This window comes from Salvelinus sp. IW2-2015, linkage group LG20 (assembly GCF_002910315.2).
Source record: "Salvelinus sp. IW2-2015 linkage group LG20, ASM291031v2, whole genome shotgun sequence".
In the NCBI taxonomy this organism is placed as follows: domain Eukaryota; kingdom Metazoa; phylum Chordata; class Actinopteri; order Salmoniformes; family Salmonidae; genus Salvelinus; species Salvelinus sp. IW2-2015.
The window spans coordinates 76,385,755-76,412,531 of record NC_036860.1 but is presented as its reverse complement, the minus strand read 5'-3'; the positions used below and the strand labels follow the sequence as shown (position 1 = coordinate 76,412,531).

The 26,777-nt window shown below is 46.1% G+C and overlaps 1 protein-coding gene across 1 annotated transcript; it reads right to left on the bottom strand.

The window, feature by feature from the left end:
- Positions 1–804: 804 nt before the first annotated feature.
- On the bottom strand, positions 805–25,188 carry LOC111981276 (nucleosome-remodeling factor subunit BPTF-like). Its single transcript, XM_070449659.1, is given in 35 exon segments — positions 805–1,238; positions 2,822–3,008; positions 3,264–3,348; positions 3,584–3,776; positions 3,875–4,063; positions 4,170–4,450; positions 4,645–4,870; positions 5,069–5,589; positions 5,592–5,629; positions 5,632–6,123; positions 6,126–6,239; positions 6,378–6,630; positions 6,744–6,985; positions 7,288–7,417; positions 7,595–7,737; positions 8,359–8,529; positions 9,087–9,312; positions 9,650–9,773; positions 9,955–10,105; positions 10,401–10,529; positions 10,645–10,769; positions 10,965–12,870; positions 13,085–13,402; positions 13,544–13,679; positions 13,818–13,947; positions 14,295–14,426; positions 14,580–14,935; positions 15,239–15,387; positions 15,638–15,838; positions 17,516–17,701; positions 17,840–17,951; positions 17,954–18,036; positions 20,706–20,926; positions 21,899–22,721; positions 24,467–25,188. Coding segments are annotated over 35 exon segments (9,288 nt in total). The 5' UTR covers positions 24,945–25,188; the 3' UTR covers positions 805–1,201.
- Positions 25,189–26,777: the final 1,589 nt, after the last annotated feature.

Here is a 26,777-nt window from a genome sequence, read left to right as displayed (position 1 = left end):
CGGAGCTTGAGGATCTACAGAAACTCCCCAAATACAGGTGTGCCAAGCTAGTAGCGTCATACCCAAGAAGACATGAGGTTGTAATCGCTGCCAAAAGGTGCTTCAAAAAGGACTGACTGAGTAAAGGGTCTGAATACTTATGTAAATGGAATTATTATTTTAATATTTTTTTAATACATTTGTTAAAATTCCTAAAAACCAGTTTTTACCTTGTCATTATGGGGTATTGTGTGTAGAGGGGAACATTTTTAGAATAAGGCTGTAATGTGGAAAACGTCAAGGGGGTCTGAATACTTTGAATGCACTGTAAATACTGAAGGGAAAAATATTTACATATAGCTAGAGCAATTTATTTCACAAAAGCATATGCCAACACTTTCAGTAGTGGAAGAGAGCTCAGTCTTCTCCATTTATTATGTTTCATATACATCAATCTCTTCAGCTGTAATACAAAAACAAAAATTCAAAATCTGACAAGTTTTACAAACAGGGCAGGATACCTTCAAATACATGTTGTTTTTATCCTTAGCAGTGTCATTACTGCCAGGCAATTAGTACCAAATACTTTATTCCTTTCAGCATAGCTTGACTGAAACTCAAACTGTTAGTGTCCAGAAAGCTAGTAGGTCCAAACTCAAGCAAGTCCTTCCCAATGAGATGCATCTTTCACACCACCTCTAATAAAGTGATTGAAAGGGTATAGACACACATAAGTGCACTGTGCAATCTGATACACTGAGTGCAACTCAGCTCAACATTTTTCAACGTTCAAACAGGCGTCAAATGTTTTTTTTTGTTATGGGCATGGCCATGGAAGCGTAAGCTTTTCTTAATTTCTTCAACTGGCTAGAGGGGTAACAAAGAATCAAATCAAGAAGAACGAACAAGGAAACGTGAGATCTCCAAAGAAAGTATTTTCTTCAAGGTAACCTTTTTCAGAAATGCCTTTATTCAAACCCTCCATTTTAAAATGTCCATGTGGCAGAGGTGGGCAGGCAGCAGCTCCACCTGACAGTTCGGTGGGAGCAGCGCTGCTGGTCTTACAGGGAGAGTCTTCCTTTGGGGGCTGCGTAGTGGGGCCAGAAGGAGGGAGTGGAGGTCACAAAGCACAGGAGCCAGGTCCCAACATGGATTAATTGTTCAGAATTTATCCCAATTCTCACAGAGTGCATTTTTTTGTTGTTCAAATATGTGGTATATACTAAGAGGTCGAAGTCTGTAGTTTGTTGTTATGAGACCTATAGAATGTGGAAAAGGGGAACAGTTGAGAACCTTTAAAAATGTTTATGAATAGTTTAAACATACTGACATGAACAAAAAACAAAACAGTGATACAAAAAATGGATGCCATGGGGTCAGGAAGGAGATAGMGCAGCCATGTTGGTCTAATTCATTGGGAATGACTTAGTCAATGAAAATGGTGYTTCACGTCTACATCCTGAGGTACCTTCATGCAGTAAGGCATGGRGTCCAATATAGTTAAGCCGTGACATTTTATTTATTATTTTAAGTCTRTATAAATTCCTCTGACCATAGGCTCTCTTTGTTTTAACCATAAAATAATCCTTCACAAAAGGATTAAAAACCATACAATATTCATCTTATTTTTTTTTATCACAAAATCGAAAACATCCAAATAATAAATCAACCAGTAGTTAAGCTATAATTTACCTACAAACCTGTGTACTATATTAAAATCATGCCCATTCATTCCGAATGCATGATATTTAAATTAGCAGAAAGAAGGCCATGAGGAAGAGAGGAACTTAATTTGATAAATATATAATAATAAAATATACAGCTTTACATATGTGGTCCCAAATGTTGTTTTTATATCTCCCTCTCCAAGAATAACTAACTAGAAAAAGAAAAAAAATGCATGTCTGGGTGAAGCTTATTTAAACATTTCTAAGTAAAAGCTTCCCTGACACTTATCTTGCTGATAATTGATACAATTTTAAATGGAAAAATTACTAAAATAATAGAGAAAAAGCATATCCCTTGAAAACTTGATGTGTAAGTGTCAACATGGCTGCCATTTTGTGATTGTCACAGAAGGCATCTTTGGAATTCTATACTTGCAAATGTACATTTAGGCATGGTTTGTTTCACTGATAGAACACTTGTTTGTGTGTTTATTTCTTTAAATCTTAAATAAATCACACAGAATTTCCACTGTTTATGAAACAGCAAGTTCCATGATTCACTACTAGAGACCCCAGCATCCAGCTCAGACTCCAGCTATTACGTCAGACTTATGACATCACAATCTGCAAGAAAGAGAGAATGAGTGGCATAAATCAAATGCATGCGGTACAGGTGAAAGAGACACAAATGCAAGGTGATGCATGACACAGAGATGGAGCAAACATTAATGAAGCTCTATTGAAAACTATTGCAGGGAGGATGTCTGAGCTGAAGTCAGCCCTGTAGGCTTTGGTAAGACTCTGCATCCCTCTACCAAGCAGCCCACAAACCACAGCCAGGTCTGTGGGGAAGACCACAGCCAAAGTCAGGCTACTACAACACAAAYGGACATGCCCAGAGAGTGCATGAGGCTAACTAGCATGACACGGATGCATGGTTTAATGAAAAAGAAAAGATTAAAAAGGATGTTCTTGGGAAATTCTCAAAAGCAGATTCAATCAAAGTCACATGGAGTGTCATGAACATTATATGACTGMCAAGCCATTACCCATGCCCTAATGTCAGATGAGACCATGGAAAGCAGAGGAGCATGACRGAGGGAGTCTTTYSTAACAGGAGACWTAATGACAGGGCCTCTGAAGAGCTTTGGGAGTCATGAGAGCTCTGAACTTACCTGCTAGCTTTGAAACMTTTGAGCTTCTGTACAAAGAATGACTCCAGAACTTCGGCACACTGAAAGAAGGGGGAGTCGTTGGGGTTGTAGTAGCGGCAGTTGTCAAAGACTTTGGTCATGTCCGCCACAAACTCAGTGAGCTTGTTGTAATACCGTTTCTGTAATCTGTCTTCCATTGTGGAGAGGTCTGGGGATGAAACAAAGAGAAGAGTGACCAAAGGTAAATGTCTTGGTCAATTATATTTTCTAAACTATCAACATAAACACTAGCCAAGTACACATTTTGTGTCTACTTTCCAACACATTCAAGATTACAATGTTTTTTCTAACAAGCATTTCGCTACACTCACATTAATATCTGCTAACCATGTGTATGTGACCAATAAAATGTAATAATAGCGACAGTCAATGACATTACAGTGATTTAGAGATCTGCTCTTACCCATCGGTTCCTTTATAACRCCATAATAATCAGGAGCATCGTTGGGATCTACTGGTTCAAGGAACGGCCACGCCATTTTGTGAGCCTGTTAACAGAAAAATAGATGTTTCACTAGATTTACAACAGTGAGGTATACTGAAGTATGTTGAGAATGTAGTGCCCCAGACCAGAACACTGGTCCTGCAATGCAATGTTGTTTCATTTAGTCATTTCCTTTATTCATGACAGGGTACATGATGTGACTCCCAACTCTGGCCATATCCATATCAAATGCATCATCAGTAAAGACACTGAACCGAGGAGACCACAGGCTTTCATACCTGTAAGGAGCGCAGGATTCTTCTTAAACCCTCGTAGTCCTTGTCGGTTAACGGTGTGAGGACCGTCATGGCGTCCTCCGTGGATTGACACTGCGGGCACACGTACTCGTCTATGTGGGTGGCCTCACTCTGCAGAATGCCCACACAGCGCCCGTGGTACCAATTCTGGCAACGGTCGCAGCCAATGTAAAACCTGGGAGAAAAGACATGGGAAGTACAGGTTATAGATATTTGGACCTATAACATTCAGTTCACCCAAGCTATAACCTTATTAGTATTGTGTTATCATACTGTGTTTCATCATATGGCGTCCGGCAGATGCAGTACAGCTCCTCCGTGGTGCCCTCTGAGTCCTGTGAGTCCTGGCCCTGCTTGCAGCCATTACAGACGTAGTCRTCCATCTTCTTGGCCTCCTTCTCCGTGATGCCCACACACGCACCGTGGAACCAGTTGGAGCACAGGTCGCACCCAATGTAGAACCTGAAACCATGTGGACTTAAGTTCGACGTCTTTGACATACATGCTACAGTTCAGTTACATGTTCAGTGTTTCAATGGGAACCCGATATGGTGCATCCGTATCTTACTTGTCCTCGTCATAGGGCGTTTTACAGACACAGTACAGCTTCACTTCCTTCTTGTGATCCTTTGAGGTAGTGGATATCATCTTCTTCTTCTTGGGCTTGGCGGAGGACGAGTCCCTCTCGTCGTCCCTCTTGCGTTTGTGGGCGGAGGAGGGCGAGGCCATGGTGGGGGAGAGGGATGAGGCCACCTGGGCTGCGGCTGCAGCAGCAGCTGCCTGAGAGGCTGCAGCTTGGGCCTTCTCCTTCTCCTTCCTCAGCCTGCTGATGTCCCTCCTCAGCTCCTCCTGAGAGAGAGGACATAGGGGAAAGGAAGGGGAGAGAGAGAGACAGGGGAAAGGAAGGGGAGAGAGAGAGAATGGTTGACAGTTGGTATCACAATGTAAGGAATTCCTGGGCAGTGGCCGCAACACATCCAATATCACACTTCTACACACTACAATACAGTGGCCTATGATGCAGAGGTGGCTWTGGCACTKACCTGAACCTCCAGCTGCAGCTCCTTGTCCAGTAGAGCCCTCTTCTTCAGGATCTCAGCCTTGAGCTGCTCTTTGTGCTTGAAGAGCAGAGCCGAGAGCTTGGYGGCATTCTGCTTGCTGCGTTTCTGCTCCACAGACTCCTCCTTCTTCCTCTTCTTAGCCGCCTGCTTCTCATCCTTGTCGATCTTGTCCAGGATGAACTTCATAACCTGGTTGCAGACGATTATTCTGCTCAGCAGGGGATAGAAGAAGGGAGGGCTTGTCAGACTCATCATGGAATCAGACAAAATACAACTAATAGTTGGCGATTGTTGGTAGGATTAAGCATAATAAGGTTTTGGAACAGACAAATAGATAAAACATGTACTGTAATTCATATGAATGTCGTTATGTTAGGGTCATGTCTGTGAACAATGACCGCCATACCTCTGGTTCTCCTCCCGCTCTGCTGGAGTCATGGTCTTCCTCTGTTTCAGATTTTCTATCACAGCATTCTGCTTCATCACCACCTGTTTCTGGATGATGTCGCTGGGGCTGGAGGCCTGCAGGCTCTGCTCCCTTTTGGCCTCCTGCTGCTTCTTCTTCTGCTGCTGCTCTCTGAGCTGCTGGATCCTCTGCAGGTGTTCCTGCACGCTGGCCGTCTGGATGGTCACCACGTTCTGGATCTGGTGGGCCTGCACCTGGCCTCCTGCCTGCTGGATCTGGATAGGCAGCTGCAGCTTGATCTGCTGGGGCACCACCCCACCCTGCTGGGCCTGGAGCTGGGCCGCAACGTGGGTCTGGATGGTGCCCAGCACCTGGACCTGCTGCTGCAGCCCCGGCACTGTGATCAGCTGGTGTTGGTGGTGGAGCTGCAGCTGCTGCTGGGGCCTGATCTGAGCCGGAACCTGGGGCTGGAGTTGAGCATGGGCCTGGATAGGCCTCACTGCTGGCCTGGGTGACAAAGAGGGGAGACCGAGAGAGTCTTCATATGGACCGGTTGTGGAGAGTTGGGATCTGGGCTATCTGCTGGATGGGTAAGCAGTGGGGACTGGAGGGGGATGTGGACTTGATCTGAGGGGGTTGAGTCTGAGTGTGGACACTGAGGGGGGCAGGAACGGAGGGCAGGGGCTGGACTGGAGCGATAGCCTGTTGAGGAGGCTGGACAGGAGCGATAGCCTGTTGAGGAGGCTGGACTGGAGCGATAGCCTGTTGAGGGGGCTGGACTGGAGCGATAGCCTGTGAGGGCTGAGGAGGCTGGACTGAGCGATAGCCTGTTGAGGAGGGGCTGGAACTGAGCGATAGCCTGTTGAGGGGCTGGACCTGAGCGATAGCCTGTTGAGGGGGCTGGACAGAGCGATAGCCTGTTGAGGGCTGGACACGAGCGATAGCCTGTTGAGGGGGCTGGACACGAGCGATAGCCTGTTGAGGGGGCTGGACACGAGCGATAGCCTGTTGAGGGGGCTGGACAACGGCGATAGCCTGTTGAGGGGGCTGGGACACGTGGGCGATGCCTGTTGAGGGGGCTGGACACGAGCGATAGCCTGTTGAGGGGGCTGGACTGGTGGTGCCGGTGCTTGAGAGGTGGCGGGAGTCTGAACCGGAGGCTGAGACAGTGCTGCAACAGAGGAGAGAGAGACAGCAGCACAGTATTAACACATCTACACAAACTAGAGACCAATCCAAATGAACATTCTAATTCACAATTCTGCAAAGCCTTGTGTACAATGCTTGTTGAAGTGGCCTGGCCTCATACCTGGCCCTGAGGGTGTTGTTGTGGTGGCTGTGACGGGGGTGACAACAGCACTGGTCGTGGTGGCGGGGTTGGGGACATGGGCTGTTGCCCCTGGGGTGAAGAGGAAGCGCTGCACCTGGCCGTTGGGCATGGCAGCCTGCATGAGCTGCTGCCCAGGGCCTGGGATGACTGTCACCCCCTGGGGGATGACCTGCAGCTGGCCTGTGGTCTGGCCCTGTCCCTGGATTACTACTGTGAGACCCTGGTTCCCTCCCTGGAACACACAAACACACACAGTCAGACATAGAAACACACAGAGAATACATCCAACAGGAGTGTGAGAGTATGTGTGAAAGTAGGTGTAAAAGAGAGCCGGTGGCTCCTCACCTGTGCCCCCTGCGTTAGCTGGGTGAGCTGGGCCAGGGTGAGTTTGACCTGGCCCTGCTGTGGTCGGCCGCCTTGGGGGGTGGATGGTGATGGGGACTGCCCGGRGGCAGGGGTGACAGGACRGGGGGACGGGGCGGCACCCAGCATCCTCTGGCCTGCGCTGGTCTGCACAGGGCTGGCACTGGAAAYKGCTGTGGAGACAGGTTGGCCCCGGATGATCTGAGTCACCACCTGCTGCTGGCCTAGAKGACAGACAGTGAGGCAGACAAACGGACACACAAGTAGCCTTAAATAASAAAAGTGCATGGGACAGTCCCAAGACAAATCAGGTGRCTTATCATGAATGAATTGACTGGAGGTCATACATAAAGTTAACATCGGAGGACTACCAATACAGCTCTAAATATARTATCCATCCGAATAAAATGAATACKTATAAACATATCAACACAAAGCAATGTTGCTGACTGTCTGTAATGTGCATGCTGAGGAGTGAGCAGAGCCATGCAGCCACAGGTTGGGAGGCGGCAGAGGAGAGACCTACTGGCTGGTAGAATACCTTGTTGCATCATCAAGGGGGTTCTGATGATGGTTTTGCCCATGGTGGTGCCCTGCTGCAGGGGYGATCGGATCACCGWCATGCCCGGACGGATCTGGGCTCCGGTGGMAATGACCTGGGCCAAAGAAACAAAAYACAAATAAATKATACTGTACACATGATTATGCTAATTTCACTACATTCCAATTAAGATTATAACTCAAAGAAAGAGCAGGGGAGAGCATAAGAGGGAAAAAGAMAGAGCAATAATATGTGAGAGAGGGATAGATCTGTTTGGATGTCTATTCTCTACCGGCTGAGTGGTGGTTGAGGTGGAGGTGTTGGGTCTGATGTTGATGGTTGCRTTGCGGTTCTGGAATGAGGAGTAGGTCCGCTGGTTGCCTGGGGTACTGGATGGAATAATGCCCAGGACATTCTGCTGGACTTGCACCATACCTGTGACGGAGAGGGACTGTGTTAAGCAGTATGAATTCACTACAAGTAGATCAACAGTAGGGTGTTGAACCTCAATAATGAGATTTACAACAAGTCAAACGCCCTTGTTAAAAGCTCATGGAACTAGGAATTCAGTTTTCCAAAGAAATACTAGGTTGAATCACATCTCCAAATATACTGGCAAGTCACAGCCATCAGTGGGAGAAATATCACCTGCCCCTCTTGCAGATGACCTGGACAGACTGTATGGATCAAGCAGAACAGGTCCTTCGTGTTGAGACTGTCTGGGACGCAGCCAAGATACCGCAAGGAAGCTTCCATTGGATCAATAATCTGACAGACAGGACAGCCATTACTGTGTCTGTTACTGAGCGAGACAGACAGGGCATCCCAGGGGTCCTCCTTCCTGGAATGTTCTTGTATAAATCAGTGGCATTTTCTACGTATTAGGGCAGCCAGCACACTCAAACCAAAAGCAACACCTCAAAGCCCCTCAAAGGTTCCACTGGGGTGAGATGGTTCATGGTTTTGCTGAGTGGGGGTAGGCCTGCTGAGTGGGGGTAGGCCTTGTCAATGCGATCATGCCGGCTAAAACCTTACAGACGGCAAGGTCATCCATACCTCCTTGTGTGGTTGGCATGTTGACYGTAACAATCTTGCTGTTGGCCGGRATGGGTAGCTTGGCGGTGATGACCTGGCCAGCCATGGTCACCGGGCTGGCAGAGATCTGGAACGTTTGTCCAGAGGTGGTGACCATGCTGTTGGCCACGGTGGCCCGTGAGCARGTGGAGGCTGCAAGACACACCCCACCTGCAGTCACACACCGTGTGCAAGTGCAACCACAACAGCCAGGGTGTATAGCAGTGGTGTCCACTAGGGGTCCTTTCCCCCCCAGCTTTGATTCAAACAAAGCCGTTGCATAATGCTTTTTGGACTGATTATGATCCTGAAACTTTTTTCTAGGAGTCAAAAGTTATTGTAAAGGTTTTTTGAATTCCCTTTCCCAGCCCCACACTTGACTGTGTTTCAGATACAGGAAGTGGACACCACTGGCCATTAAGGCATTTCAACATACCGTAAATATCTATCAAAATAGGTCAAATGAAAAAAGAAGAATCCAAACACTAAAATTATCTATGTTGTTGTAACAGTTTGACATCCACGAGTGAACTTCAATGGCCACCATTAAAAAGTGAATGGGGAACGAAAATGCCTTCTGACCAAAAACATGGAAATATGAAAAATAATATTTCAACACTGCTACCAAGGATCACTATCAACTTAAAACACACCCCCACAGTAGCCACTGCCATGATTTTGTATGAGCAGCTAGTCGTCACCAAACTCACCTGGACTACCCTGGCCCTGCTTGACCCAGGAAGCAAACGACTGATGGAAGTTCTTGTTCTGCTGGAATGTGACAGGTGTCCCCAGCTTGGTGGCCAGGACCAGTTTAGTCCCCGGGGTGACCTGGCTGGTCAGGGATGCCGGAGTGCCAGAGGCTGAGGTTGTAGGGGTGCTGGTGGGGGTGGAGGTAGAGGTGGTGGCACCAGGCTTCTGTTGCTCCAACCGTTTCTACAACGCAAAGGTTCAGATGCTAAATCTATGCTAAACCACATAGAAACACCAAACTCATTGGAAAGTGGAGGCCGGAGTAAAAGACTGTGAGTACAGAGTGAACATGTCTCATCTGAATAATACATAACATAACTTCCAATACACATTTGTAATTGCACATGGTTTAAAAGGACAATTATTCGGATCAAAACCAACCCAAACAGGGGCCCTTGAAATGTCCCAGCTCCCAGTGTTTAGTGTTTGTGCCCCCCCAGGTTTGGGCTTAGGGGGGGTGGATTGTAGGGAGGCTAGGTGTCACCATAGTGCAAGGTGGAAACATGTCCGATCTTCCCACCTGCTGAGCAGCCAATCTCTGGTGCTTTAGCTGAGCCTCCAATTGGGCCTTGGCCTCCTCTGTTGTCTTCAGCGTTCTACTAACCTTAGCCTGGTCTGCAGCCTGGGCCTTCTCCCTCTCTACCCTGTGACCACAAGAGGACAAGCCAGTTAGTCATACTACATCCAATGACAACAGACCTGGGCAGGGTTACAACAAGACATCTTGAGGGAAGTATAGGTTCAAAGGTCACATAATATCAAGCAGTACAGCAGCTTATTCTCTCCAGCCCCAGCAACAAGGCTAAGGACAGTCCACCTGCTCACCTTTCTGAAAAGGCTCTGATCTCCCAGATCTCCAGCTCCTCCTCGGCCACCCACGTCTCTAAGACGATTGGTCCAGTCTGCTTGGCCGGCTCAGGCTTCTTTGGCCTCAGAGCGCTGGAGCGCAGGCCTTTTCTCTGGGGAGTGGGAGTTTCTACCCAGGAGGACAGAGAAAGGGTGAGGTAGAGAATGAGGTAAAGGGGAAAATGACAAAACGACATCTGTCAATTAATGTCATTCTTTCTATTGTGGGATAAACAACTTTCTCAAACTCCATATTTTCACTTACATTGCAAAGGATTTGCCTACTCAGGTACTTGAGAGAGAACACTAGAAGGAGGTGAGGAACAAGCTGAGCAAGGCAATCCAAAGCAAAGATTCATGAGACCACTATAAGATTGTGACAGTGTGATCCTAAGAGAATTTGGGATGCAGTTTCATCCTTTTACCTTTGGGAGCATCGGTAACGCCAACGGGGCAGATGATCTTCCTGATGCAGTATTCAGACCGGATGCCGTGCGGCCCCACATCTCGCCGCTTGATGATCTCTGTTGTGGTGATTGCCGTCTCCGAGGATTCTGGGGAAAGCAGAAAGGAAATATGTCCGTTTGAAATGGTGCCTCATCTTCAAATTGAGAAACAGGAAGGATGAGGGCAGAGAGGGAGAGGAGGGTAGGATTGCTGTGCACACACCTGTGCGGGTGGTTCCTACAGCAGGGGAGGGCTTGACAGCCATGTCATCCCACCTCAGGCAGGCCCAGAGCAGCCGCAGCATCAGACTGACCCCCGCCAGAGACTTCACAGTCTGGAGACGGTATCTGCATAGGAGACCCAAGTCAGTGAGTGTTATCAAAACAACCTTTAACCAAACAGCTATATGGACAAATGTACATGGTTCCATGTTCTCAATGGTTTTAGCCCAAGCATTGTTGTCTTTCTGTGTTTTCATTTCAGTGCACGGCATATGAGGTGGTCCACTGCGTGAATGGCAGCCTAATGGCTAAGTGACTAACCTCCACGTGATTCCAAAGGTGGGTCTGGGGGAGGGATAGGGCCAGATGTCCAGGGCTGGCTTGGCGTTGTAGTTGAAGATGGGTACCTCTCTGATGCCCCCTCTCCTCGCCAGCTTCTTCAGGTCATCATTAGGCAGTACAAAGATGCTCTTCTTGCTACTCTTGGTGACAAACTTGCGGTAAGAGGGGAGGGCCGTGCCAGAGCGGGTCTTCTTGGAGCGGGAGAACTTTAGCAGCCGGACACGGTCACTGGTGGAGTACTCCTTACTGACTGTCATGGAGGTGACTGAAGAGCCTGAGGGGCCAGATTTGGCATCTGTCAACGTTGAAGTGACAACAGTCTTGGTCTCCTCGGAGACGGCGGCCCCGAGGGTCGGGGAGCTGACCCTGGTGACGGTGGTCTTGGTCATGGTGGTGAGGGTGGACACAGCACTGCTCTCTGCAGCAGGCGTCACTGTAGGCTTAGTGCTGCTGGAGACCTCGGCTATCTGCACCGTGCGAGACTCTGTTGACATGGTGGTAGTAGTGGTTGTGGTGACTTGGGTGATGGTCTTCAGCACCCCAGTACTGCTACTGCTGTTCTCTGTGGTGTTGTTACTCAAGCTGGACTCCTCTGCAGTGGGGATAGGAAATGGGGTGATCTTATTGGATGCCGTCTGCCCAATCTCCATTGGCTCAGACTTGGTGCTGTTGCTTACCGTGGGAACACCAGTGGGAGGCCCTAACATTGACGACGTGACGGAGTCTGCCACCCTGTCGCCATTATTCTCCAGTCTGGCAACCTTCTGAGGTGGCAGATAGTCAGGCTCGGACACCACAACCTTTCTCGCTACGTCCGCCAAGGCTGGGCTGGTGGCTAACACAGTGTTGTTGACCTTTAACCCTTCCTGAGAGAGAGTACCGTTCATAATGGATTTTACAGGCTCCTTCACTGGCAGTGTTTTGATCTCACCCTCTAACGTCTGGAGCATGACCTTGGTGTCCACATTGTTGGCCAGGTCTAAGTGCATCTTTGAGTCTACAGGAGCCTTGGTGTCAACAGCGTCTTTCCCGTTCACCTGCACTAAATGTTGTTTGCTTTGATCTACGTCCATGCTTTCTATCTCCCTCTGTCCATTACCTTGCTCTGTCTCCTCATAACCTTGCTTCCTACCGTTTTCTCCTGCTATCGTCACTTCTGCTCTGGGAGGTTTAGCCGCACCTAAAGCCGATTCTACAGATGTCAAATTGACTGTGTTGTTGAGGTCTATGCTTTTCTGGGCGCCTCCATTCAGCTCTGTTTGAGATAACGCATCCCCACCATTGCCCTGAACGCTGCTCTCATGGTTGGCCAAACCTGTGGTGTTGAGGTTGGGGCCTGTGGCTCCTGCTGCCTGGGGTTTACAGGTGGCGCCTAATCTGACGTCTAGATTATCTGTCTCTCCTGAGGGCTGGGATTTCACTGGCTGCTCCTGGTCAAAGTCAAGCCTTTTAACAATTGTGTCTTTAACTACTGAGTCTGCTTGTCCCTCAGCTTTCAGACTAGTGCACGGTGTCACTGCTAACTTGTCTGCTGTAGAAGCTTCAGTCTTGATGGTGGTGGGAGTCCCTGTATTAACTTTCTCCTTGGAGACTGTGTGTTTGGCCAGGGCTGACTGCTGTTTGAGGCGCTCTAGCCTCTGCTTCTCCTCCAGGGTGAACTGTTTCACTCTGCGCTCCAGCAGCCCGTCGAGCTTGGACGTCTTCACCTTCTTCTTGTAGGCCGTACGGAGCTGGAAGCCCTCGCTGACGTTCACCACATCCCAGTTGAATGGGCGGACAGGTGGCTTGGCCTCAGAGTCCTCCTGCTTAGGTTCTTCTTCCTCCCCGGGCTCCTCCTTCACAGCAGGATCAGTCAGTGATGGGGGGCATTTGCTGTCCACTATATCTAAAAGAGAGAGAGAGAACTCCATGAATGATATTAGCCCAAAAATGCTAACTGTGAGACCTGAAAGACAGCTGCTAAGTACCAGATGAATATAGAACACAGCCAATCATAGCAAGAATGTGGAAAATACCAAATGTCATCTAATAAAATGTCTTATTCAGATAAACAGCAGGGGACCCTCTTTGTTTATTGATGAAAAGTAATATCATTGTACCTTTTTCCTCACTGAGACAGGTGTCTGGTGGACTRGRGTCAACATCCATCTTGTCCTCWGTCTTCTCCTCCACCTGATCATCTTTCTTCTCCTCCACCKTCTCTGTGATATTTTTCTCTTCCTTCTCTTTCAGAGTCTGCCCCTCTCCTGGTGAAGTGCTCCCAGATGACTCCATGGTGGAGGTTTCCTCCTTGTCTTTTTCTTCAGTAATTGGAGTAGACTCTTCTTTTGCCTGGGTTTCCGTGCTTGTTGGTGCTTTGGGCAAACATTTTAGTTTGTTTGGGCCGGATGTTGCATTTTCTTTGCCAGTTTTAGCTGCTGTAGAGAGATTAAAAYGAAAACACATGAAGCACCTAATTTATACTGAGGCATGCTGGAGCCAAATTTTCAGCTTGAGTGCCCTTGATCATCATCAGCGAGATAAGACAGAGATAATACGTGTACAGAAAAAACACTTACCTTCGAGTGCTTTGCGGTAGTTGACGTTGGTGTTCCCTGGTAGCCTGGGAACAAAGCGATGGACGTGAGTCTTACTGACCCAGCTCCAGCCCCCRTACCCAGTTACTCTGTACTCCTCCCCCTTCTGCTTCCACACCTTACACACAGAGAGAAAGAACCAGTTAGATAAAAGATTACACAATCGCATACAAAAGAWGGGATGATTATGTTGTCAGACATCATGCAGTCATAAAAGCCCAAACAGGACTTGAGAGGAAAGTGAACCCAGATTTACCTGGTGTTTGATGGGGATGGTGTACTTCACCCAGGTGGCCTGCTGCATAGTCTCCTCATCCTCCAGTTTTTTCTCTCTCTTTTTCCCCTTCTCTTTCTCCTCCCGCTCCATGGAGGTCATGCGATGGAGCCTGAAGGGAGAGGGAGGGGGGAGAATGAAAAAAATACATAAAAACGGCAAGGTGACTCTGGCTTGTTTAGTCAGGGCCCCATTATCTTCAACAATGAACCTCCTCTCACTCATGGGAAAAGCGTCASCTACTCTGCATACACTGCCCACACCACTACAGACCTCTGCACTGAAGAGAGGTGAACAGAATGCTTCATAATCAGCAGAGCAGTGAAGCAATATAATKAATTCAGTTTAGCATTGTACACTAGACGGCAGAGAGCAGGATGAGTTGGGTCGATGTGCTATGACTCAAAACTCAATTCAGCAATGAATTAAGTCCTTTGATTCACAACCGATGTCTCTTACCTGGTGTGTCCAAGYGCATCTTTCCAGACAGGCAGCATGACCACTGGTTTGATGGCACACTCCATGATGGCCAGCGCCAAGGCAAACTCCCGAGCCTTACTGCACATCTGCACCGCTTTAATCCAGTTTGTCCTGTAAAATCCCAAACCCACAACCTCACTATATGGCAAAACATGATTTCACACATGACCTTATCAGTCAATAATATTMMATTTCTCCATTGTGTGAAACWGTTCYGAACCCCAYTTTCCTATGCCAKAGTAAGTAGTCTGTTCTGGAGCSTACCTGTGCGAGGCCCAGTTTGGGTGCAGGAAGGGGGCGGGGACATTGGTCTCCAGCTGGATGATGGTGAGCCGCAGGGTGGAKATGGTCAGCACCTTGGAGCCGTGGATGGAGCCGTTCCACTTRAAATCCCCGGCGGGKGTTAGGCTGAACTTATGGGASAGGTGGCGGCGCTTGTCGTGGTCCTCACGATGCTGGTGCTTGTTGAGGCCCAGTGTGTTGGTGCTGAACTGGTTGTGGTAGACTCGGAACTTGCCCTCCTGGCCCAGCTTGAAGAAGTTGTTCAGGTTGCCCTTCACCGTCAATTCTTTCTTCACAGTAGCCAGACGAGCCACTTCACTCTCAGAGCTGGGAGATGTCTAATGGAGAGACACACAGGGGGATATATATACTGAGCTGAATAGAGACACAGCTAAGAAGAGAGACATTGTTTCCATAGGGATTTGGCAATTGGGAGACTACCGGCAGTTCAATTAACTGTGTAACAAAGAAGTGAGTCGATGTGGAACAGAGGACTGGATTTCAGTCTAGATGATTGAAAATATAGCAGGACAATCCATTTAATCCTGCTAAGGCTGCCTTCTCCTAATGTGAGAGACTAGGCTGTGGGTGATATTCCACAGACGACAGAAGGTTAACACAATGTCTGGTTGGTGTCTCACCTCCTTGCTGTCCCTGGGTGTAGGGCTGCCATCTCCCTGGGTCTTCTGCTGGCTCAGCTTGCTGTCCGGGTTACGCAGACGAGTCACTATGCGATTGTTAGTCCGTCCAGACACTGACCACTCACCATTCCCACTCTCCTTGCCTTCACCTGCGATCAACAGAAAACATCATTAAGATCAGTGATGATTAATTAAAATAGAGAAGTCAATCATGAATAAAGGATTCATGATTAATTGGGCCAAAAACCAGCACAGTGGAGGCAATGTTCAATGATACAAACAGCATCTCTAATGTCACTTGGTAGTCAAGACCCTTGACAGTTGAATGAGTCAGGGCATGCATCAGTAACTGAGTGCCTCCAGAGGCCTGAGTGTATGAATGGTATGGCAACGGCGTACCCGTGTCGTCCTGGCTGGTGATGGAGGATTGAGAGGACCTGTCAGCGAGGTTTGGCTCTTCAGGCCTCCTGAGGACCCCAGGCGCTGAGACGTGGCTGCTGTTGCTGTTCTCGTCTCCAGGGTGTTGTGGTGCAGGAGTAGGCTGGCACTGGGCAGAGGGGTCCTCCTCTCCACGGGACTCTGAGTCTACAGGCTTATCATCTGGGGAGGAGGAGAGGATTGAACAGTGAGAAGCTGAGCAGCACAAACCCCTTAGGCTCCCTTTGTGTGAAAACATGCGTCAAGACCAGCACCAGGCACTAGCTGTCTATACTGACAAAGTATTGCAAATGATGACGGCAATGCAGAGCAAACACGGATTAACTACTTAAAAAGTAAAACCTGTAATCCACAACAATTGTAAAAAACAGAATGCTTTTGGCTTGATGCCTTCCCTGCCTCACCTGTTCGTTAATGATAATGCACAATTAGCATAACACCAGGGAAATGCTTAATCAGTGAGTCTGAGCAAGAATTTGCACTTCAGCAGTCCAGGCTGACAGATAAGGCTAAAAAACACAGTGCAACACAACACAAGCAGTGCAAAASRCRGCTGCAGAACCAAATTAAGAAAGATATTGTGTATCTGAGCTGTGGGTTAAAATGGCCCTGCTGTATATACTGCACTGAGGTAGCAGGTGGAAGGTTCAGGCAGGCAGCCAGCCTTTYGTTTCCSCTAAAGGAACGGAGGCCAATTTCCCCRATGAATTGGGGTGAGAATAAGAGGCTGGTTGTGACAGACTTAGCRTGGTGGGYGCTGCCTGCCAGGGATGCTGCTGCCRAAACGCCATTATCTGAGAACAAGTTYWCAGTGTGTGGACCAGACAATGCACCGCATCAGGATCCGGCTAACACAATGAATGCATTGAGAAAATAGAACATGTAAGCAATGAACAAGGTGACTAGAATAACAACTGGCTACACTTACAGCSTCCTGAGCACTGTTCAGCCTTGCATGCTGAACACTACACAAGACAATGGAACACAAAATRGATGGCAAGAGCACAAGATCCCGCAAAAAGGCACAATGCATCTGTKGAAGGAAGAAAATAACCAGGCAGATCTCRATCATATGAAGATGGATGAAAGACAAATTCTTGGAAAAGAAAACCAYAGAAATAAAGGGATACAATAATGRGCTATTTAAACRTTACATAAGCAGATKTGAAAAGCAGAGTGCTTTAAGGAGTAAGAAAATACTTAAGACAAAATATKTTTATTCCTGAAGGATAATGATCTCAGTAAGTCAGCAACACCGGTCAGTTTAATGAGTGATACTGAGGTGAGCAGTACTGTGGCAGAGTAGAGCCCCCTCTGTTACACTCATTACTCTGGACTGGGCGACTAAGTGAAGGTTGCCCAACAGAGTCCACTCACTCTGTTAGTAATCCATGTATTGAATTAGTAGACCAGAAGATAACCAGAAAGGCATACTGTGTAACCGTGTTGCAGCCATTCAAGACACTCTCATCCTCAAAGGAAGCTATGACTTAGCTTTAATGGTCCAAGAGCACTCTTTAGTAGACTTTCTACCAAACACAGCCAATAATCAAATCAACAAAKGGTCACATTGAGCAGCAGCCAACCAGCATGAAGATCATCATCTAGCCAAGAAGCAGCAGCAGCAAAAAGCCTGTAACAGTGACTCCAAAGCAATGCACCCTGTGACAGCAATCACATCACATTAAGCACAACTACAGTATGGAGGATGCTTTCAGACAGCCAGAGCACGAGACCGATGATGATGGATGCACACATGCATAGCTACAGCAAGGTGTGACAAGGAGGAGAGGCTGGGAGGAGAGATGCGGATTGCTGGGCGCTTTCTCCATCATGTACCTGGCCTCTCCTGCTCAGGCTCCATGGAGGCCTCCCCACTCTCCCTGCTCTCAGAGACGGCAGAGCAGGACACCTCAGCAGGCTTAGGGGGTTCATGTCTAGGGAGAGTGCCGTCCTGGGTGGACGAGCCAGGCTTAGGGAGGTGGACGGTGGTGTTCTCTTCTCCAGCAGGGGGAGCTGCAACTGCTGTGAAACATACAAGACTCACTCTGGATCTTTAACACACAACCGCCTCACCAGATCAACAAAAAGACGTAGCCATCCTCAAAAAGCTACATGAAAGATGCATCCAGAAAAGGACTTCATAGGCAATACACAACTCACATAGAAGAGCAACTCCAGTCTTCCCTTGTGAGCTTGCGTCCTCTTTATACTCGGGGTCTTGGAGCTCTCTGTGGTCTGGTAGTGGAGAGCAGTGTGTGGGGGTCTCTTCCTCTATCTTGGTGGTGTCTGTAGTGGCCTTCTCTGCCTGCTCCGCTGCTCGCCGTTCCTGCCTGCCTGCACACGCTCCAGGATCTCATCTACACAAACAACAACACAGCTGATAAACAAATGGCCAACACCCACACACCATGCTAGTCTGTTTGACCAGAGACTACGTTGCAACTTGATGTGTAAATCAGTAGGTCTACATGTTGTTATTGTCAAGTTATATGTAAATCAGTAGGTCTACATGTTGTTTACCACATTATTATGTAAATCAGTAGGTCTACATGTTGTTTACCACATTATTATGTAAATCAGTAGGGGCTACATGTTGTTTATCGTATTATTATGTAAATCAGTAGGTCTACATGTTGTTTACCACATTATTATGTAAATCAGTAGGTCTACATGTTGTTTACCACATTATTATGTAAATCAGTAGGTCTACATGTTGTTTATCATATATTATGTAAATCAGTAGGTCTACATGTTGTTTACCACATTATTATGTAAATCAGTAAAGGTCCTACATGTTGTTTACCACATTATTATGTAAATCAGTAGGGCTACATGCTGTTTACCACATTATTATGTAAATCAGTAGGGCTACATGCAGTAGGGCGGCACACAATTGGCCCAGCGTCGTCCTCGTTAGGGGAGGGTTTGGCCGGGGGKGCTTTACTTGGCTCATCACGCTCTAGCAACTCCTTGTGGCGCGCCGGGTGCCTGCAGGCTGACCTCGGTCGTCAGGTGAACAGTGTTTCCTCCGACACATTGGTGTGGCTGGCTTCCGGGTTAAGCGGGCGGGTGTTTAGAAGCGCGGTTTGACGGGACATGTTTTGGAGGATGCATGACTCGACCTTTTCCCCCCAAGCCCGTTGGCGATTTGCAGCGATGAGACAAGATTGAAATTGGGGAGAAAAAAGGGGGTAAAATACAACAACTAAAAATACAAGGGGATGTGTCAAGTAGCTAATTCCCAACCAGAGAAGCTATRCTAGACAATAAGAAATGGAATGGAGTTGTTTGGCTCACACTAGCCCTAGCCTGTTTGTTGAAATGATGCCTTTATATTACAGGATGGCATTACAAATATAATGGAGTCAAACCATAATTGCTTTCCAATATTGCTCTCCTACACATTTTGAAACAATATAAAACCAGCTGGTAAAATTGCAATTGGAAAGTAACATAGGCCTATGTATAATGCTTGTAACAGTGTCAAGATCATCCTGTCACTCAGTTAACCCCTTCCATCAGAGTTCTCATAGAAGCAGTCACTCACCTTCAGAGAACAACCACACAAACATATCAATCTTGCAGATTGCTAATACACCTTCTAGAACTACTTGAGACTGTGTGAAGAATGAGTGGAAACGGATTGTGACCGGTAATAATAACCAAGTCACAACACGTATGATCACCAGCACAGTTGAATACCAATAGTTAGCCATTGGCAGCTAAAACCAAGAACAACTCATTAGAACCCATGTCAGTGAGTCACTCCTGATTTGCTGTCTCTACTATTGTTCCCTGAAACGCAACAGTGGGTCAACGCTCCGGAGATGACRTTAATGAAACTGCTGTCTGAGCACTAAAAGCAAGAGAGTGGTGGATCAATAATGTGTTCTATGATGATATGGTATAAAATCTCTCCCCATAAAAGGCAGACAGAGAGATTCCAATCTTAATTCAGGGAAATAGATCTAACAAAAAAAGAGGTGGACAGCCAGCAGAAAGCATTATGCCTGTGAAAGTATCCTGGGTCACAGAAGAAGATGAAAAATGAAATCAGTTTCCATTCCCCACCTGCCAACGGTTCATAACTGAGGTTTTCATAGGGAGAGAAAAAGGTGTCTCCACAAAGGGAGGATGAAGCAGTAGGCTTCTGAAGAGGATAAAATACCAGCAAGGCCCATTCATCACTACAGATGGTACAGGTGGAACTGGACAGGAGAGAAAAGACTCTGCATTGACTTTAAAGAAAATCTACGTCGTCTTTGGAATATCTGTCAAAGAAAGTCCTCATTGTCTAACAATTGAGGAGACTGATCCCAAAACAGTACAACTAGAACCAAGCAAGCTTACCATATATAAAGCTTGGTTTGTGTAAACTATGAAATCTGGTGGTCAGGAAATGCACAAACAAAGGAAGGCTCTATAACAAACAAGGAGGAGTAGAGTAGCCACACAGAGAAACCAACACCGGTTTAAAACCAACCTTCTCCCTTCGATGGAAATAAGAAAAACGCTGTTTGCATGATAAGTAAAAAGGCTGAGAGAGAAAGGGGAATAGCAACATCTATGATGTTTGATGCTTTTTTTATTGTCACATACACTGGACAGGTGCAGTGAAATGTGTTGTTTTACAGGGTCAGCCATAGTAGTACAGCACCTCTGGAGCAAATGAGAGTTAAGTGCCTTGCTAAGAGCACAGATTGATTTTTCACCTTATCGTCTCGGGTATTTGAACCAGCGACCTTTCGGTTACTGACCCAGCGCTCTAACCGCTAGGCTACCTGTGGCCCTCTGACAGTTCTAATACATCAACCATCCTAAACATACTTCAGCACGAGGGAGAATGTACTCTCCTCACCAGGGATGTATTGGAATGTAATTGCACAGGAGCTACACAACATGTAGCCTAGGGGTCGTCATTGACATTTCTATATTGACAATGCATAGAAGCCATGGCCCAGCTAAAAATGCTTCAGTGTGACAGACAGTGATTCAGAGCGTCCAGCAGGTGGCTGTCTATCCTTACCGTTGGCTGCCGTGAGGAAGGCCTTGTTGTTGCCGCGGGCCTTGTTGGTGAGGTCCTCAGTGATGTCCATGTGAGTGTGCACCTCCTCTCTCATCTCCTCGAGGACGGCACACAGGTCGTTTTCCCAGTACTCCTTGTCTAGACACTCTATCAGTTCTCCCAGCTGGACCTTTGTGCTGTAGTACCAGATCTTCTTCTTCTCATGCTCCCCGTCCTCCTCACTGGAATAACAGGTCAACAACCATTATTAGAGTTGTGACAAATAAGATGGAATATAATTGACAATTAGTTTGTTTATAAAAACAGGTTCAAGGACCTTAATGAATAGATCATGAGATGGCATCATTGTATGGCATATAATGCTGCATGAGGCATTGTTAACCGGGACAGAAAGATATCTTAACTTCAAAGGAAAATCAACACTGAATGCAAATTGKCAATAAGCTTAAATTCCATTCGAACGCATGTTGTTTTTCAGCCCCCTTATTCCATTTTGTTTGCCTCTCGCAAGAGAGACCAAGCAATTGTGAAGACATGTTCAAATGGAGGAGGCAACATGATGAACAAGTGGATACTCCAGCAGCAGTTCAGTAAACTCTCAGGGGGGCTATGGCATCACAGCACAGGAGTTTCACCCTAACTAAGGGCACAATTAACAATCACAGCACCCTCGCTGCGCTGGCTGATGTCTCAAACCGCCACTAATGATCCCTCTGGGACACAGCTTGTCAGATAGATCCCACTCTTCAGATTGAGTCATCATTGAAATCAGCTACATTTTTAACACACAGTAAATGTTTAATCCAGGCTGCTTCTACATGAATATGGGTGATTACCAGCAACATCCAGCTACTAAAATTCAAGTTAAAAAATATATGTTCCAAGTAGAAATCAGCCCTCTCTGGCTATCTGTGTGTACATAGTGTTCAGCAACAAAATGTGTATTATTCTATCCACAAGACATGACTGATGTTATTCCAAGCAATTCAGCACTGGAAAAAACAACTAAATAATTCTGAAGGCAATCAAATAACTTGTTTTCAAGAACCTCAAGGACATACATCCACTCTCTGACTACATCACAAAACACAATGTATCACTCAGGTGAGATCACTCAGTATGGTATGGAGATGGTGCATAATATTGTTGAAGTCACAACAAGGGAAGTGGGGCGGGGGCCAGTAATTACTTACACAATTATCCTTCGGTTTAGGAACCAGTATTGCCTCCGGTGGCGGTCGTAGCCGATGGGCTCCTGGCGGATGTAGGGTTTGCTCTTCTGCATCTCTGTCACACAGTCTGTGACCCCGGGCACCTTGTGTGCCACGCAGATCTCACACTGCCATTCGTCCTCCGGCACCTCCACCAGCGGCGGCTTCACACACTCCAGRTGGTAGACKGCAGAGCAGGTCTCACAGCACARCAGGTCCCCCAAYCTGTGGCACACCCTGCAGTGGTCATCATACTGCACCACCCCCTCTGACATCAACTCCTCRCGGGCGATGTTGGTGGTGAGGAACTGATCCACCAAGAACTGCAGCACCTTGATCTTACTGTCCAGAGGGCCGTAGGGGTAGTCCTCCACCTCCTGGTAGGRCAGGACATGRTGGTACTCCTGGTCGCTCTCGCAGTAGGCACGGACCACCTCGGGCCACGTCATACCATCAATGAAGTAGAGGGTGGAGTTGACGCTGTCCTTGAGGTCAGCAGGACCGAACGTGGTGTTGGAGGTGTCTTCCTCACGCAGGATGGCCTTCAGTAGGGCTGTGTGGGTCTCTGCCATCAGCGTGCACTGCTCCTGGCCTACCAGCGCAGCACAGAAGTCCTCAAAGCGGAAGGGAGAGAGCCGCAGCACCGTGCTGAAGTTGCGCAGGACCTCGTAGATGGAGGACACGTTGAGCAGTTCCTCGCTGGGCACCGTGAGGTCCTTAGAGGTTCTGGGCAGCTCCAGAGGAGGGATCTCCTTTTCCTCAAAGATGGGCGAGCGAGGGCAGTGCACCCGCGTCCTCTTCCGCCCTGCCAGATCGAGAGAGAGAGCAGTGAGTGCCATAATCCATGTGATTTAAAGACTAAAACTGAAATTGCATTCCGTAAATCATGCATAAAACCCAGACAAAGCAGAATTACATTGTCTCAAGGGCTTAAATCATAGATTAATGAAAATTCAAAGAAACAAGTTGAGGACAGAATTTACACAAGCAAACAAATGTTAGCCTTGGCCATGTAAAAGGAGAGTTCGCAAGTGTCTCTGAAATCTACTGCCACAGAAATATGTTTGATTCTTTATATTGGTGCCAGGTCCGCTTTAAAACAAATCAAGTCTTGGAATTGGCGAAACACTACACCAACTCAAAGTTGGCAAGGGTATTAAACCCAGGAACCAAGAAAATTGAGAGGGGTTATATTATTGCAATTGAGAAAGTCAAGAACARCAATTTWACACAATGGACATTCCCTTCAATGTAAAAAATTACTTCTTAAAATGGGTCTAATCCAAACACTGTGATAACGTTTTGCAACAGCAACATAACCATTACTTTTCTGCTATTCTACAGATATGTTTTGTATCTTTCTTACATTAATTTGAAAGATACTGGCAAACATACTTTCCAGAAATAATAACTGTCTCTTATACACATCTAGATGTGTATAAGAGACAGTCTATCTATTGTGTAAGAAAATGTGCATCAAAAGTGTGTTGAAACAAATAACTTCTGCATTTAATTTCCAAAGTTTATAACATATGATGGATATTAAATAGTACAGATATTAATTTAACATTGAAATTAATAATTCCATTATGTATTTTGGGGAATGTAAAACATTATTGTGCTGCATCACTGAAAATTCTTCCTCACATAGTTACAACTGGTGAAATTGAGGGCGCTTATTTTCAAAACAATGGGCCACATGGTACCCTGTCCTGTCATTAGCTCGAGCTGATGTGGATTACTAGCAAGCTAGCTGGGTCCTCCTGGACAAGAGCACAAGCCCATGACATTGCTAACTAGCAAGCTTGAAGAACTCATCTGCTTCTCAGCTTTGAAAATATGCTGGATATGAGAAGCTAATGATAAGTAAGAGTGGGTTAAAGAAAAACCCCAAGTTAATTAAGTCTCATTAAATTTAAAGACACATTTGACAAAGTATTTAACTAGCTAACGTTAGCTAGACATGCTAAGTAGCTATTCTCCTGCAAGGATATGATGCATCATCAAGTGTTGTTTTATAATACGAAACACTCCAGTTATTAGTGTATGTTACTCACTCTGGAATGTTAATATAATGTTGTTGGTCATTTTAGTTGTTTCTAAATGATAAATCTGCATTCACTGCTGTTTAGCAGGTTCAGGAATTAGCTTGTTAGCCTAGCTTGCTAACGTTAGATAAGGTATGTTATAACTACCTAGCTATTGCAATAGCCAAGTCAGATCCAAAACTAGCAAACACAATTATAATAACATCTTGCACAATACTGTTAGTTAAAGATGTTTCAGAATTCAAAAATGTGCAATTCGGCTCTCGTGCACTGCCTAGATCGCTAAGTTAAATGCAAAGCTTTCATTCCATCATCAACAATTTTGAACTCAAACTAGGCCTGTTTTTATACACAGTCAGTGCATTCTCCATTTTGAACAATACAGCTTCCTGCACTATAAGAACTAATGCYAATGAAAATACGCCCAGACAAATTMTAATTAGTTACAATRTCATTGTTTTCTAACATTCTCTAAGCAGCTTGATCAATATTGCGGTTTTACCCGGAGTGCTGCCATGAGTGCTCTGACTCCGAAAGCTGCTTTCAGTACAGTAGCTGGCATCATCATCCTCCTCGAGTATTTCCTCAAGCGGGTCTGACTCCTCGTTGAGGGCCTCTTCTTCCTCGTCTGTTATCGTCTCTTCCTCTATYAACTCGTCCTCCTCAGATCTCAAACTCACAGCATCATCATCTTCATCACTTTCATGATCATCATAAACCACAGATCTAGCGATTGACCGTCTGCCCCTAGTACCTCTGCCACCACCACCTCTGCCTCTTCCCCTACCGCGAGATGATCCCACTTTYCTYCTGCCCCTMGAYGAAGAGTTATTTCCCCTCTTGGGACTCTCAAAATCGACCTCGGCACTACCTCTCCCCTTTGCCCTCAACTCCCTCCTGGGTCTCAAGCCACGCTCCGGCTCGGATGAAGGCTCCTGCATCCGCAGGGTTTTGGGCGGCCTGCCTCTTTTCCCCCTCATTATATATAAAAGCTATTATTTTCWATTTCAATTTCTGCGTTTATTTAGCCTTCACAGAAMCMAGAAAAACGGGTACCGCCAGAAAGCTTGATTTGCGTAGATTCCAAAGAAGTAGTCCCGTAAAGCCCCGGTCTCGGTTTACGTGAGAAAGCTCAAAACGAATAGTTGGCGTCCCGCTTCTGATCGGTCGCAGCCGCCATTTTTCTTCCTCTCCGACTACTGAAAACAGACCGAAGGCCCAGTGCTGAAGTCACGTGGTGACTGTTCTTCCAGTACAGTAGACCTGAACAGGCAAAGGGATTTGTATATACATTGAGTCATTGCACTCTGAACTGAAGTTTGCAATTATTGCCGAATTGCAAAAAATAAAAATACCGAAATTATGTTTTCTCAAGAAGGCTACAAAAGTGAATTATGAATATCTATAAATGGGAAAAAGATATGATACCTAGCTTGTTCCTATCTTGCTTTTCAATTTTTTTTAACAAACATTTGTTGATATTTTCTACATTTTCTCAAGTTATAATGTTCAATTATTATTTTGCCAATGCAAGCATACTCCTTCCTTTTTCATGTTCCTTCATACCCCTTCATGATCTTACTCCTTGAGTCATAGAGGTGAAGTAATTTWAAAAAATGTATTCTGCCAGGGTATGCATTGGTAAATACAAAAGGTCTGATAATGCGTTTTTTTATGTTTAATTTGAAAGGGGTGATGATCAATCTTATCTTCCACCACAATTACTGAAATCACATCATCAGAAGAGGTTATAATCTGTATCGGTCCGTGCTATACGGKATCATTGGGACGTCGCCAAACACCATTGACRTTGGTTAGGGWTAAGTAAGGGCTATGGTTAAGGTTAGRGTAATTAATCCTTTGTGATTAAGGTTARGGTTTAGGGTAGGAATGTCCCAAAGATCCCGGATAGCACTGACCAATCTGTATATCTCATACTGTATATCACAAGATGGCTTGTTGGTGTTGCAATGTATCAAATCATAAACTTATCTCCATCATAACATGACTATGTGTGATAACCTTATCATAGTAACCAATGATGTACAGTACCAGTCAAAAGTTTGGACACACCTACTCATTCAAGGGCTTTTCTTTATTTTACTATTTTCTACATTGTAGAATATAGTGAAGAAATCAATACTATGAAATAACACATATGGAATCATGTTGTAAGCAAAAAAGTGTTAAACAAATCAGCCACCCTTTACCTTGATGACAGCTTTGCACACGCTTGGCATTCTCTCAACCAGCTACATGAGGTAGTCACCTGGAATGCATTTCAGTTAACAGGTGTGCCTTGTTAAAAGATCATTTGTGGAATTTCTTTCCTTCTTAATGCGTTTGAGCCAATCAGTTGTGTTGTGACAAGGTAGGGGTGCTATACAGAAGATAGCCCTATTTGGTAAAAGACCAAGTCCAAATAAACAAAGAGAAATTACAGTCCATCATTACTTGAAGACATGAAGGTCAGTCAATGCGGAAAATGTCAAGAACTTTGAAAGTTTCTTCAAACTCAGTCGCAAAAACCATCAAGCGCTATGATGAAACTGGCTCTCATGAGGACTGCCACAGGAAAGGAAGACCCAGAGTTACCTCTGCTGCAGAGGATAAGTTCATTTGAGTTACCAGCCTCAGAAATTACAGCTCAAATAAATGCTTCACAGAGTTCAAGKAACAGACACATCTCAGCATCAACTGGCCTTCATTGTCGAATTGTTGCAAAGACAGCACTACTTAAGGACACCAATAATAATAAGAAACTTGCTTGGACAAAGAAACACAAGCATTGGACATTAGACTGGTGGAAACCT